This window comes from Cololabis saira, chromosome 15 (assembly GCF_033807715.1).
Source record: "Cololabis saira isolate AMF1-May2022 chromosome 15, fColSai1.1, whole genome shotgun sequence".
Taxonomy (NCBI): Eukaryota; Metazoa; Chordata; class Actinopteri; order Beloniformes; family Belonidae; genus Cololabis; species Cololabis saira.
Window position 1 is genome coordinate 37001833 of NC_084601.1, and position 15258 is coordinate 37017090.

Below are 15258 nucleotides of genomic sequence, written 5' to 3' on the forward strand. Positions count from 1 at the left end.
CTGTTGTCATGAAGGACAGCTGTCAGTCATCCAGAGTTCAAGTGTCAGGACTATAAACTCTCCCAGATCACTGGAGCGTGGTGCTGCTGATGCAAAGTGCTTCTATGGAAATGTTCCCACTGACTCCAGCAGAGACTTCATAACTCTGATGATGATGATGATGATGATGATCATCAATAGATCCATATGTGTACTGGCTTGTTTGATAAATACATTTTCAAGACAGTTGCTTAAGGTTTTCTTTTAAAGACATATTTTTTTAAATATATGTTCTGTTAGGACCACAGGTCTCTGTCGGAGCTTATCACAGCTCCATTCAGGCAAAAGTCAGTAAACTTTCCACAATGGATCATTGACTCTCCAGTTTGTTCCTGTAATCGGACTTAGAAAATAAAGTAACACAGTTTATCGCGTCAATGTTTTCTCTATGACATCTGTTTTGAACTTCATACTGTACGTAAATCAAGTCAATCAAATTCAACTGCTATTTCATTCTTACTTTCTTATAAATTATAATACGGAGTTGCTAAAAGTAACAAACCTTGAAGTTATTCCCCTAAAATTCGGTAATTTTTTATGCATAGTGTTCTACTGTTTCTCCAGATTCCAAAGTCTAATATTTCTTTCAAAAGTAAAAGATGATTTAAGTTAAAAAATGTAAAATCAAAGTAAGCATAAATATGTGATACACCAACACTTTCAGGTTTTGTATTAGCTTATGAATGCAGAGTAAGATGACATGATTTGTAGTTTGTTTGTTTCAGAGTCAGAGAGCGTGTCTCTCTGCAGTCAGAGGTTTTTGTACGACGGTTTCATCAGTTTGTATCACTGTGGTGGACTTTTGGTGGAGGAACCAGACTGGAAGTTAACTGTAAGTATTTATGATTCATTTAATGACCTCAAGTCTTTTTCTGTTTCTATCTTACTATATAAAATAGATGTTACTAAAACATTCAACGATACAGTTGTATTTGACAGGATTGCAGTAATTTTTGAAGAGGAGACATTTACATTTTGAGACACTTGAAAGACTTCTTCAGTTCATCATTTTGTTTGTAGGAAATAAATGTATTTTCTTTATCAAGTTTGAAAAAAATGTTTATGTGACAAAATTTGAATCGAACTTAGTCATGTTAACTATATCTAAACTTCAGTGTTAAATCTGAACATGAAGTTTCTGAGTTTCATTGATTTGATGAGTTTGATATGTAGTTCAGTGGGTAACAGTATTTATATTTAATGGAGAAATGCTCTTAAGACAATTTAAATAATTATTAACATTAATTAGCTATCAGACACACGTTTAAATAGTGAGACATGTTGTCGGTGTCACTGAGGACTTTGTAGGACTTTTCACATGTGAACTCTGAGTTTTGATGACAACGATTGAAAATGAACACAGAAGAACTTTGAATGAACAACATCCTTCATTTTCAGAACAACAAGGTTCCACATGACTTTATGTTGGGGTTGATTGTGTGTAATCTGTTGTTAGAGATGTTGTTCAGAAAATAAGACAAACCCTGTTTAAACAACTCAAAATATTTTTCATTCTACATTAGGCTTTTTAGTACATATGTAATGAATATTGCTACGTTAAAAGTGCAAAGACGTTCTTGTTTTAATTATTCCTGCCACTGTAGAAAGATATTTGATAAAATGAAAAACACATTGTCACATTTTGTACACAAAGTATTTTTTTAAATTCAGCTTTTAAAAGTATGTCGATATTTTAAGTACATTTTGAGAAATGTACTAAAAATAAACCACAAAAACGTGAAAATATTTGAAGAATGAAATGTTCTTACAGTTTTATCTTTAGTTCTGAAACCTGTCTGTTGCTGTGGTTCAGCAGTGATGCTTGTCTGTTACCACGGTTACGCACATAAGAGAGGGAAGTGAAACACTGAGGTGGATTTTTCATCTTAACTGTATCATTTCTTCTCCTCTGCAGTGGGCCGAGTCCCCCCCTCCCTGACAGTCCTGTCCAGTGGGGAGCTGCAGCAGGGGACGGCCACACTCATGTGTCTGGCCAACAAGGGCTTCCCCTCAGACTGGAGTCTGTCCTGGAAGGTGGACGGCAGCAGCAGCAGCAGCAGCTGGGAGGAGAGCAGGAGCCCCGGGGTGCTGCAGGAGGACGGCCACTACAGCTGGAGCAGCACCCTGAGACTCCCTGCAGACCAGTGGACCAAGGCGCTCTCTGTGACCTGTGAGGCCACCCAGGGCTCCCAGACTCCAGTCTCAGAGACCCTGAGGAGAGACCAGTGCTCCCAGTCCTGACCTGACTCCCTGGGACTCTCAACCTGTTTTAGTCTAACACTTCTCTCTCTCTCTGTTTCTTTTTCTCCTGAAATGTTTCAACAGTGATGTTTTCCTTCTTGTTGCATTGATGATGGTTTTAAACAATAAACTCATTAACAAGGTTATTTATGGTCATTGTGGTGATTTCAGTCCAGAACTTTACATGAGATCCATAGTTATCACTTATGTATTGGTACAATAAATACAAAAATACCCATAAAGTAATAACATTTAGATTGAATCATACCTGAAAAACTGCTAAATAAAGAAATCCTGAGTTCATAGACTGCAGTTTATTATATCTTATACAATTAATTGGAAAAGCAAAATCAAAATTTACATTCAGCCATGACGGAGCTAAGTTCATCCAACATTCATTATAGATCAGATTAATAGTTTTTAAATCCATACACCTCTCTGATGTCTTGACATATTTCAAGTAAAATCATTTGTCCTTGAAAGTTGATTTTCTTGAGCATGAACCCCAAAATTGGAGACAATAATCTGAATCAGTTGTGTCTTTGTCATAAATGATGTCACATTCTGATGAAATGTTTTCATGGGAAGCATAAGTTTCCTAAGTCTTCTCCAAAAAAGACTTTCATGACTCTGAGAAGGTGAACATGTCCACTTCTCCCCTTCATGAACTCCTGGACTTCTATTTCATCAATGTGTGCTGGTCACTGTCATGGTTGGGATTCTGTTTTCAGTTTTGTCAACATGGTGTTGTATTAAAGACTTTTCATCCTCCATCTTGCATGTGTCATGTGTCCATAAACCGGTTTGTACAGTTAGTTACCTTGATACCTTCTCTGTGTTTGTCTCTTGTCCACGTCCCATTACGGATGTGTCTCCACAGTGGGACAGGGTTTTTATATTATTCCCACTAGTGGAGGAGCCAAGACACGAGGTGTAACAGGGGAAGTTGTGGAGCTAATTCTTGCTAATTTATTGTCATTTTTCATGTTGGGGATTTTCCTGGTTTGTATTATTTAGGTTTGGAGTAATCATAGGGAATTGTATTAGGTTGTCTTATTTTGATGAAGCGCTTTATTTGGTTACGTCTGTTTGTTAGTAGAATATAAAGGAGAAAAGTTATTTTCTGAACTGCAAAACCATCTTTCTGTCATTTATTTTTCCACCTGGAACTCAAAGTCCACGTTCCAGCTAGTGGGCAGGGCAGCTTGGTTTCTCACACACTCTTTCACCATCAGGTAAAAAAATAAGAAAAAAGAAATGTTGGAATCATAAAATAAAGTATAGGTAAAGTAAGAAGCCGTAATCAGTTAATATATTGATGGAAATGTATTATTTGTGTGTGTGTGTGTGTGTGTGTGTGTGTGTGTGTGTGTGTGTGTGTGTGTGTGTGTGCGTGTGTGTGTTCAGTGAAGTGTATCAGTTCAGTTTCTGTTCAGTCTGACTGAGGGAGGTTTTTGTACGACTGTTTTTCACTGTGTGAACACGTCTTTGCTGTTGATGTGGTGATAACTCTGACAGTAATAAACTGCTGCATCTTCAGCCTGAACTCCACTGATGGTCAGAGTGAAGTCAGAGTTTGATCCACCATCTGTAAAACGACTTGGTGTTCCTGATACTCGACTACCAACATAATAAAAGAGCAGTTTAGGAGTTCCTCCATCTCTCTGTTGGTACCAGGCTAAATTGTTGGAGTTATAAACATTCTGACTGGTTTTACATGTGATGGTGACGGAGCCTCCCAGAGCAGAAGTCACTGATCCAGGCTGAGTCACTGTGACCTGACCTCTGGACTCTGAGGAAACAGAGACACAAACAGAAAACAGCTTCATGCTTTTGTCAGCTTCATTTCAGAGGGACAGATGTTCATAGAGGAGAGGAGTTGGATTCTCTGGACTTTACCTGTGAAGCAGCAGCAGAGGAGAGTCCAGATGAGGACGCAGATCAGAGTCATGTTTTTGATGAGGAGGATTTCTGTGTCTTCTGTTGTCATGAAGGACAGCTGTCAGTCATCCAGAGTTCAAGTGTCAGGACTATAAACTCTCCCAGATCACTGGAGCGTGGTGCTTCTGATGCAAAGTGCTTCTATGGAAATGTTCCCACTGACTCCAGCAGAGACTTCATAACTCTGATGATGATGATGATGATGTTCATCAATAGATCAATAGGTTCACACTATCAAGAAGGTATAAAGTTTTACAACATATGTTTAAATAAATTTGATACAGATTAACTCTTCAGAATGTTTTATTTTATTGTCTGTTAATTTCTTTGGAGTAGGAAAGATTGCTGACTCAGCATTTATACAATGAAGCCATTTTTGAAAAAGATGATTAAACTTTTCTCTGCTGCAGGAGGTTATAATATTTGATGCATATTTCTAAGATTATTAAGGAAACGGTTCTGAATGAATTTGTAACCTTCTGTGCTGAAATGGTCAGATTTCAATTATCTGACATTTTTAAATCCACAATAGTGTCATTATCTTATTTCCCTCCTGGACAAACAGGAGTAATTTGCTCTAAATTTTGTCGACCTCTAAAAGTCATGAAATAAAATGATAAGAAAAGAGGTAAAATAATAGAAAGCACAAATTGTTAAAATGTAAGGGCAGTAGAGTACAGCAGGTAAACAGTAATTTGGGATGCCTCAATTCCCGGGCCTCTAACCCAGCTCTATCCGTACACCCGTCGATGCTACGGTGGAGTCGCCACACTCAGACTTTTCTGTTTTTTCCCTTTGTTAATTTCTTATTTTCTTATGCTACTTGAGCCGGTCTGGAGATATGGCACGCTATGTCCCGAGTACCAGACCCTGCCAACCTAGGGCATAATCCTTTGGCTGGAGACACTCAAGTTATAGATCTGTGATCAGGGTGCAGATTGATTACTTCACTTTCTCACCTAGCTAGTGCCGGAAAACTTTTCTTCCACCTGCGCTCCATGCATTCATTCCCCATGTGTCAGTGATTTTGGATGCCTCAATTCCCGGGCCTCTAACCCAGCTTTATCCGTACACCCGTTGATGCTACGGTGGAGTCGCCACAGTCACACTTTTCTGTTTCTTTTTTTTTTTTTTTTTTTTCCTTACCTTGTTTGCACACATATTAATGGTTAATACCATGCTGGTAAGAACCTAAGGCATATATATGTGCATTGTTACTATATTTAATATATGTACATATATATACGCATACATACGCATACACAAACATATATATACACATACAAACCCCAATTTTTTTATTTTTTTGGGGGGGGGGGGTGACAACCTGCTAATCCAGGACGCGAGAACAAACATGGAGGCGCACGTCGAGCACTGGAAATCTGCAAAAAAACAAAAAAAAACAAAAAAAAAAAACAGAACAGACACAAAACCGGCACGGAACCGGAAGAAACACGAGCAGCAACCATCCCAAGTCTCGAGTCTTGAGATCCAGTCACAATCTGAACCCGGAACCCAGGCCACCAGAAACCCCACAGAGGGCGAGAAGAGGCCGGGAGGAAACCCACTGCCAGCGAGGCCCGCCCCCTCCGAGCAGCAGCCAAGGGGACCCGCGGGCGGGGCTCCCAATGACTCCGGGAAGAGGCAGCCAGGGATCCCACGGTGGCGGACCGCTACCCAGGCGAACCCCGGCCACTCGGTCTGGGCCGGACATGTGGCCAGGAGGCCCTCACCCCCCAGGCCAACGACCCCCACCGGGCGAGGGGCCAGCCTGCCCGGAGAGACAGAGCCGCCCCGGCCGCCGACGCGGGCAGGTGCACCCGCCCCCACACAAGCGGCCCCCCAGGACCAGAGGGGCTGCAGAGGCAGAGGGGGGGACCGGAGATGGGCCGGAGAGAGGGAACCCCCCAACAGTGCGACACCCACGCGGGCCCGACAACGGAGGGCCCCAGACCCAGAAGTTGCTTTTTTTTATATTTATGATCCTTTTCACCACCTCTGTGTCAAAGTAAATAGATTTATTCTCCTCATGCATAAATCCCTCACATGAAAATCACATGAATGAAATCCAACTGATATTTGAGTTTTAGTTTGTTGCACATAGGAGTATGGAGTTTCTACAAGTCACAAACTTTGGGACGGTTTTCAAGAAAAGTGTTTGTTTCTGTCAAAAGAAAAATAAGTTTTCAATTAAAAAAATGTGACATAGAAAATAAAAATGAGCTTCAATATGTGCTACATGTATAAATACATATTTGTGGTATTAGCTGTTGAATAGAAAAAAATTACATGTTTTATAGAGTTTGTTTGTTTCAGAGTCAGAGAGCGTGTCTCTCTGCAGTCAGAGATTTTTGTACGACGGTTTCATCAGTTTGTATCACTGTGGTGGACTTTTGGTGGAGGAACCAGACTGGATGTTGGAAGTAAGTTCATATTAAAACAATGCTTTATTTCAGCACATAGTTTTATTCTCCTTTTGTCTCTTCTTTCAAGGAGCTGTTATGTGTAATTCTGCTTGTTTGTTGTTTTTGGAGACTTTTTTACTTCATTAAATATACAGTTTTTTTCCGAAGACTTTAGAAAGAAATCTAACATATCCAGTTGGTCTAAATGGACTAAAATGTTTGTTTCATTTGTTGTAATTTGTTCAACATGCAGAGTTTGTAGCTTTAGTTGAGTGTAGCAGAGTCAGAGAGCGTGTCTCTCTGCAGTCAGAGGTTTTTGTACGACGGTTTCATCAGTTTGTATCACTGTGGTACACGTTTGGTGGAGGAACCAGACTGGATGTTGGAAGTAAGTTCAAACTGTGTTTAAATTTAAAGAAATATTGTTACTTACCTTCAACATTTCTTCTGTAGACTGTTGAAACCTTATGTTTATCTATTTTAACAGTAGTTTTAGTTTCAGGTATCTATTGTTAATTTAATATCATGTAGTCTAAGTCAGAAGTCGAGTTAAGATATTGAGTAACATCTTCCTGTGGAATTACAATTTTAAACAATTTAATGTCCAGGAAAGATGGAATTTAATTGTTTCTCTAAAAGTCATAAGATGTCAAACATAAAAGTTGTTCAGTGATAACTTGAAATTCCGACTTCATGCACAGATTCAGGATAAAATTGACAGATCAAAATGTTTAAAACCTGTGATCTCTTTTTCTTTCAGTTTTGTTTCACTTCATTTTATCGTTGCTTAGTTTTCTGATTAAAACTTTTATGATAAGTTGGAGGTTGTAGACTGAGGTTTTGGTACTATTTTAATTCCTCATATTTCAGTTGAAACATGATCATGATTCTCTGTGCTGATCTGCATGAGAGGTTTCTGAAAGGAAGTGAAACAATGTGTTTCTGAGTGACTGATGGAGCAGAAAACATCTGACAGAAACTTCTTCCAGTTCAAAAGTCACCTCTCAGTTACGGTGTCCCAGTGTGTGTTGTTGGTGGTTCCTGTCCTCTAACCTGAGTGGTGTCTCCTAGGTGATGTCCGTCCCTCCCTGACAGTCCTGTCCAGTGGGGAGCTGCAGCAGGGGACGGCCACACTCATGTGTCTGGCCAACAAGGGCTTCCCCTCAGACTGGAGTCTGTCCTGGAAGGTGGACGGCAGCAGCAGCAGCTGGGAGGAGAGCAGGAGCCCCGGGGTGCTGCAGGAGGACGGCCACTACAGCTGGAGCAGCACCCTGAGACTCCCTGCAGACCAGTGGACCAAGGCGCTCTCTGTGACCTGTGAGGCCACCCAGGGCTGCCAGACTCCAGTTTCAGAGACCCTGAGGAGAGACCAGTTCTCCCAGTCCTGACCTGACTCCCTGGGACTCTCAACCTGCTTTTACTCTTCTACTTCTCTCGCTCTGTTTCTTTTTCTCCTGAAATGTTTCAGCAGTTATGTTTTCCTTCTTGTTGCATTGATGATGGCTTTAAACAATAAACTCATTAACAAGGTTATTTATGGTCATTGTGGTGATTTCAGTCCAGTACTTTACATGAAATCCATAGTTATCACTTATGTGTTGGTTCAGTAAATATCCATATTAACGCTGCGAGCAGCGATGAACGGGCCCTCGCACCCTTGTGCACGTTCAGGCGTGCTGCAGTGGAAGCTGCTGCATTTTGGATCAGCTGGAGCAATGGATACAAACGCATCAACTAGTTTTTCTGCATCACTCTGCGAGAGGATTTTCCTAATCTTTGCAATATTACGGAGACGGAAAAATGCTATTTTACAAACCTGATTGACATATGGTTTAAAGGAGCTTGCGGCTGCTTTTAAGAAATGAGACTCTCTATCGCCACCCTTCACCACGACGGCCGTTGGGGGTACTGCAGCCAACAGTGAAGTCGGCACAGGAGAACGGGGAGAACGTGCATGCAGCGTCATGTGACGTCACATCCGCAGCGCAGCGCGGGAAAATCGGGACCGACTTGCATTACATTTTGCAAATAAAAAAAACAGCCTCAAGCTCCTTTAAATGACAAATCCTGATCGAAAATAACACCAAGGTTTCTCACAGTTGCACTGGAAATCATTGCAACACCATCTAATCCCTTCCTAAGATGCTCTGGACCAAGAATGATAACCTCTGTTTTATCTGAATTTAGAAGCAAGACATTTCTGGACATCCAGTCCTTGATGTCCCACAGACATGCCTGAAGTTTAACTAACGGTTCTGTTTCATCCAGCTTCATAGACAAATAGTCAAAGTCAAAGTAGCTTTATTATCGAGTCATCAAATGTCAGACATACAAGGAATCGAGAGGACATTTCCCACTTCCCTCGGTGAAACATATAAAGTGCGCAGGCACAGGCACAACGGATAAAGATCTAAAAAAGAGTTCACATGAATAAATACAACACAACACAGACTTACTGGAACTGACCTGAGTGCAAAAGGCATTTTTTTTAAATATATGTATATCGCTGCGCATCATCAGCATAACAATGAAAGTGTATGCCGTGATTCTGGATTATACTTCCCAATGGCTGCATGTATAAACTGAACAAGATTGGCCCTAGCACTGAACCCTGCGGAACACCATAACAGACCCTTGACTGTTCTGAAGAAACTTCATGTACATGAACAAACTGGAACCTGTCAGATAGATATGATTTAAACCAACGTAGAGCTGTCCCTTTAATCCCAACAACATGCTCTAACATGTGCAGTAAACTGCCATGATCTACAGTGTCAAAAGCAGCACTGACGTCCACTAGAACCAGTATGGAAACTAATCCCTTATCTGAGGCCATAAGAAGATCATTCGTGACTCGAACCAGTGCTGTCTCTGTGCTATGATGCATTCTAAACCCTGACTGAAAGACTTCAAACAGATCATTTCTATACAAATAGTCACATAACTGGCTTGAAACTGCCTTTTCCAGAATTTTAGATACAAGTGGAAGGTTGGAAATTGGTCTATAATTAGCTAAGGTGTCTAGGTCAAGAGAAGGTTTTTTAAGTAAAGGTTTAAATACTGCAACTTTGAAAACCTGTGGTACATATCCTAAACTTAGGGATAGGTTAATTTGGTCCAGTATTGTCGTACCAATAAGAGAAAAAATATGTTTGAATAGTCGAGTCGGGATGGGGTCTAACATACATGTGGTTGACTTAGCTCTATTGACGAGTGAGGTCAGCTCAGGGAGGTCTATAGGATCAAAACAGTCTAGAGTCAAGTCAGAGCCTAGGGAAGTCACTAAAGCTGAAGAAACACCTACAACCGGCTGGTTGATTTCTTCTCTAATTCTCGTGATTTTACTGTTTAAGAAGCTCATAAAGTCCTCACTACTGAGAGCTGCAGGGATGCACGGCTCAACAGAGTTGTGACTCTTTGTCAGCCTGGCTACAGTGCTGAACAGAAAACGTGGGTTACTTTTGTTATCTTCTATCAACGTTGAATAATAAGCTGTTCTGGCTTTGCGAATGGCTTTTTTATATACTATTAGAATATCTTTCCATTCACGATAAGAGTCTACAGACTTACAAGAGTACCACTTCCTTTCCATTTTACGCACGTTTTGTTTCAACATGCGGATATCTGAATTATACCAGGGAGTTAAACTCCTATGGTTGGAAACCCTCCTTTTGGAAGGAGCAACTTCATCTAAAGCTGAATGCAACAAATCAGCAGTGTTACTAGCAAGGAAATCAACGTCTGCAGAGGTAGAACCCAAGTCACTGGCCTCGACTACATCACTATCACTATTTCGCACTGTTGTAAGATGAGCAATAGCCTCCCTAAATTTCGCAATAACTTCATCATACAAACATCTGCTAAAATAATACCTCCTATTTTGCACTTCAACATCAACAAAATTAAATTCAAACGTTATTTAGTAATGGTCGGATAAAAGGGAGTTTACAGGTGACACCAACAGATCATCAGTTTCAACACCGTAGGTGAGAACGAGATCGAGAGTATGATTAAAACAGTGCGTCGGTTTATCCACTTTTTGTGAGATACCCATTGATTCTAGAAGAGAATTGGAAGCTAATTTAAGATTATCGCTTTCAACATCCATATGAATATTAAAATCACCCACTATGATGAATGTATCTGTACTGATCAATAATCCAGAAAGGAAATCTGAAAATTCAGAGAGAAACTCTAGACAAGCACCAGCAGGGGGCCGATACACTACCACTAACACAACTGGCTTCTCTGATTTCCAGCTCGGAAATTTCAGACTAAGCGTGAGGCTTTCAAATGTATTATAATTGCACTTAGGTTAAATTTTTTGTTTGGAGACTGGAGTTATAAATTGCTGCGACTCCTTCGCCTCGGCCCGTGCTTCTAGGAATGTGATGCTTAAAGTAGCCGGGCGGAGTCGATTCATTCAAACTAACATACTCTTCCTCCTGTAACCATGTTTCTGTTAAGCAGAAAATATCACTCCTGCTCTCTGTAATTATATAATTTACTAACAGAGACTTAGAGCTTAACGATCGTATATTTAGTAATCCGCATCTAATTTTTCGGTCTGTAATTGGTACCAAATGTGCATTGGTTTTAATTTTTACAAGATTATCTTGGTTAACGCCTCTATAACGCAGCACCTGGTGAACTTTTGGAGGACGGGGAACTGCAACCACTTCTATTTTACTAGGCACCTGGTTAGAGTCGCCAATATCATGTAATCCTACAGTTTTAGAGTCGCTAATTACATAATGCAATCCTACAGTTTTATTGGCAGGCGTTGGTCCTCGGGAAGCAGCAGAGAAGCGTGTAAGACTGCAGCTCTGCATCCTGGCCTGGACCCTGGATTGTCAGGGGGAGTGTCTAATAACACTTGCCAGATTTATAGAAATAAGAGCTGCACGATCCCGGGTGGGATGAATGCCGTCTCTTCTAATTAGACCGGGCTTTCCCCAAAACGTCTCCCAATTGTCAATAAAGGCCACGTCGTTTTCTGAACACCACCGATACAACCAGCGACGGAGCGAGAGCATGCGGCTAAACATGTCATCGCTGGTCAGATTTGGGAGGGGACCAGAGAAACCTACGGAGTCCGACATACTTTTGGCGTAGTTACACACCGAGACAATATTCATTTTAGTGACTTCTGACTGGCGAAGACGGGAGTCATTAGCTCCGACATGGATGATAACTTTACCAAATTTACGATTACCCTTTGCCAGTAGCTTCAAATTTGCGTATTTTAGGAATACGCTTCCTCCGAACCGTCACCCAGCCACCCTGCCTGGCCGGCTGCTCGGGAGCTGCAGGGGAGCGGCTAACAGCAGCTGCTACAGGCCGGTCCGCCGCTAGCTTAGCCTGGTTAGCTGACGAGTCTATCGGACTATGGTCAAGTTGGCGGAACCGGACCTCTAACTGACTGAGCCTCGCCTCCAGTCCTGCAAATAAACTACACTTTAAGCACTTACCGTCTACACTAAAGGAGGCACAGGGATAGCTAAACATTTTACACACTGAGCAGAAAAGAGGAGAAACGGTGGGAGACGGAGAGGCCATGCTCAGATGCTAATCAGAGGCTAATGGACAGAAAATGTATCGGTGATTGGTGACAGTGAAAGTTACGGAAGAGAAAATGAGCGAGTGTTGAAATAAAGACAGAACTGTACCAGATATAGTGCTTTTTTTTACCAGAAAACAATCTAAGTTTTAGACAAAAAAGTCGGGAGAGATCAAAGCCTGCAAACACCATGCGACGGCAGCAGACCGCAACACCAGGAAGTGACGCGATGCGTGACGCAATACGTTACCCAATCACGATCACCCAGTCCCACTAGCAACCAGTTCAAACACTGTGGGGTAGTTGCACTGTCGCTACCTCTGCTGCATCACGCTGCTGGCTCTGTGTCCACAACAGATGCTCTGTGTGGTTGGTCAGGGGGAGTGGTTTACAACGGTGGACCTACAGGACGCTTACTTTCACGTGCCGATCGCGGCACGGCACCAGCGATTCCTGAGGTTCGCCTACCAGGGCCGCCATTACCAGTTCAGGGTGCTCTCGTTCGGCTTTCCCTGTCCCCGAGAGTTTTCACTAGGTGCGTGGCGGCAGCCCTTGCTCCCCTGCAGGCACAGGGTATGAAGGTTCTGCCGTACCTGGACGACTGGCTGGTATGCGCGCCGTCCCGAGAACAGGTGGTAGAGGACACGGCCCTCCTTTTGTCAGATGTGGCCAAGCTAGGGCTCACAGTGAACAGAGGAAAGAGCTGTCTGGTTCCCTCCCAGCGAGTCGCCTACCTGGGATTGGTGCTCGACTCGGTGACCATGAGGGCCTGTCTTTCACCACGGCGCGTGAGCAACATTCTGCGGCTCCTTCTCCGATTCAGGAGGGGCAGACAGCTGCCTTATCCAGTTCCTGCAGCTTTTGGGCAAACTGACAGCCGCCTCGGGTGTTGTGCCTTTGGGCCTGCTGTCGCTACGCCCCCTGCAAATGTGGCTGAACGGCCTTCCCCTGGATGCCGAAAGGCACAGGCTGGTCAGGGTGTCGCGGGTGTGTGTCCATGCCCTGGCACCCTGGGAAGACAGGGCATTCCTGCTGGGGGGTGTGCCCTTGGGCACTATCCCCTCCTTCCGGGAGACTGTCACCGCGGACACCTCCCTCTATGGGTGGGGTGCTGTTTGGCGCAGCAGGCCTGCCCAAGGGCAGTGGTCTGCCCAGGACTGCACACGCCACATCAATGTGCTGGAGCTCTGTGCTGTACACCTCGCACTCGAGCAGTTTTCACCTCACCTGTGGGGGAGGCACGTGCTGGTTCGGTCGGACAATATGTCCACTGTCTCCCAGATCAACGACCAGGGGGGCACCAGGTCTGCACAGCTGCTGCAGGTGTCCCGGGGCCTTCTGACGTGGGCCGTTCCTCACCTGCTCAGCCTGCAGGCGATGTACCTGCCAGGAGACAGGAATCAGGTGGCGGACTTCCTGTCCCGGCACAAGCCTCCCCGGGAGAGTGGTGGCTTCATCCGGAGGTAGTGGGGACAATTTGGGTCCTCTTCGGCAGAGCAGTGGTGGACCTCTTCGCCTCGGGCGACTCGGCTCACTGCCCCCTCTGGTTCTCTTGGACAGAGGAGACCAGTCCTCTGGGTCAGGATGCCCTAGGGCATGAGTGGCCCGACGGGCTCCTATACGCGTTCCATCTTTCCTGTAGTTTCTTGTGCTGGCCCCCCTTTTTTCTCTTTTGTGCATGTTTGCAGGCTGGAACCTTGGGAGCTGCGTTCTGGCCTGTGGTACCATCTCTTATTTGATTCTTTCTTTGTTATGAATTATAATACAGAGTTGCTAAAACTAACGAGCCTTGAAGTCATTCCCCTAAAATTCGGGTATTTTCTTATGTAAAATGTTCTACTGTTTCTGCAGATTCCAAAGTCTAATATTTCTTTCAAAAGTAAAAGATGATTTAAGCTTAAAAATGTAAAATCAAAGTTAGCATAAATATGTGATACACCTACACTTTCAGGTTTTGTATTAGCTTATAAATGCAGAGTAAAATGACATGATTTGTAGAGTTTGTTTGTTTCAGAGTCAGAGAGCGTGTCTCTGCAGTCAGAGGTTTTTCTACGACGGTTTCATCAGTTTGTATCACTGTGGTGGACTTTTGGTGGAGGAACCAGACTGGAAGTTAACTGTAAGTATTTATGATTCATTTAATGACCTCAAGTCTTTTTCTGTTTCTATCTTACTCTATAAAATAGATGTTACTAAAACATTCAAGGATACAGTTGTATTTGACAGGATTGCAGTAATTTTGAATTTACATTTTGAGACACGTGAAAGACTTCTTCAGTTCAACATTTTGTTTGTAGGAAATAAATGTATTATTTTATTTATCAAGTTTGAAAAAATATTTATACGACAACATTTGAATTTAAATTAGTCATGCTAACTCTATCTATTGTTAAATCTGTGTTAAATCTGAACATGACGTTTCTGAGTTTCATTGATTTGATGAGTTTGATATGTAGTTCAGTGGTTAACAGTTTTTATATTTAAGGGAGAAATGCTCTTAAGACAATTTAAATAATTAGTAAAGTTAATTAGCTATCAGACACACGTTTAAATAGTGAGTCATGTTGTCGGTGTCACTGAGAACTTTGTAGGATTTTTCTAATGTGAACTCTGAGTTTTGATGACGATTGAAAATGAACACAGAAGAACTTTGAATACAACAATTCAAACAACATCCTTCATTTTCAAAACAACAAGGTTCCACATTACTTTATGTTGGGGTTGATTGCGAGTAATCTGTTGTTAGAGATGTTGTTCAGAAAATAAGACAAACCCTGTTTAAACAACTCAAAATATTTTTTATTCTACATTAGTCTACATCTACTTTTTAGTGTATTTAGTGAGTCATGTTGTCGGTGTCACTGAGAACTTTGTAGGATTTTTCTAATGTGAACTCTGAGTTTTGATGACGATTGAAAATGAACACAGAAGAACTTTGAATACAACAATTTGAACAACATCCTTCATTTTCAAAACAACAAGGTTCCACATTACTTTATGTTGGGGTTGATTGCGAGTAATCTGTTGTTAGAGATGTTGTTCAGAAAATAAGACAAACCCTGTTTAAACAAC

At 42.3% G+C, this 15258-nt stretch overlaps 3 gene segments (V, D, J or C); 2 read left to right on the plus strand and 1 right to left on the minus strand.

Moving 5' to 3' along the window:
* Positions 1-8: 8 nt before the first annotated feature.
* On the plus strand, positions 9-2280 carry LOC133460903 (Ig kappa-b4 chain C region-like). The segment is given in 3 exon segments: positions 9-43; positions 765-871; positions 1955-2280. Coding segments are annotated over 3 exon segments (468 nt in total).
* Positions 2281-3749: 1469 nt separating this feature from the next.
* LOC133460905 (Ig kappa chain V region 3381-like) lies at positions 3750-4231 on the minus strand. The segment is given in 2 exon segments: positions 3750-4072; positions 4180-4231. Coding segments are annotated over 2 exon segments (375 nt in total).
* A 2404-nt stretch (positions 4232-6635) lies between these two features.
* On the plus strand, positions 6636-8058 carry LOC133460906 (Ig kappa-b4 chain C region-like). The segment is given in 3 exon segments: positions 6636-6644; positions 6933-7014; positions 7698-8058. Coding segments are annotated over 3 exon segments (408 nt in total).
* Positions 8059-15258: the final 7200 nt, after the last annotated feature.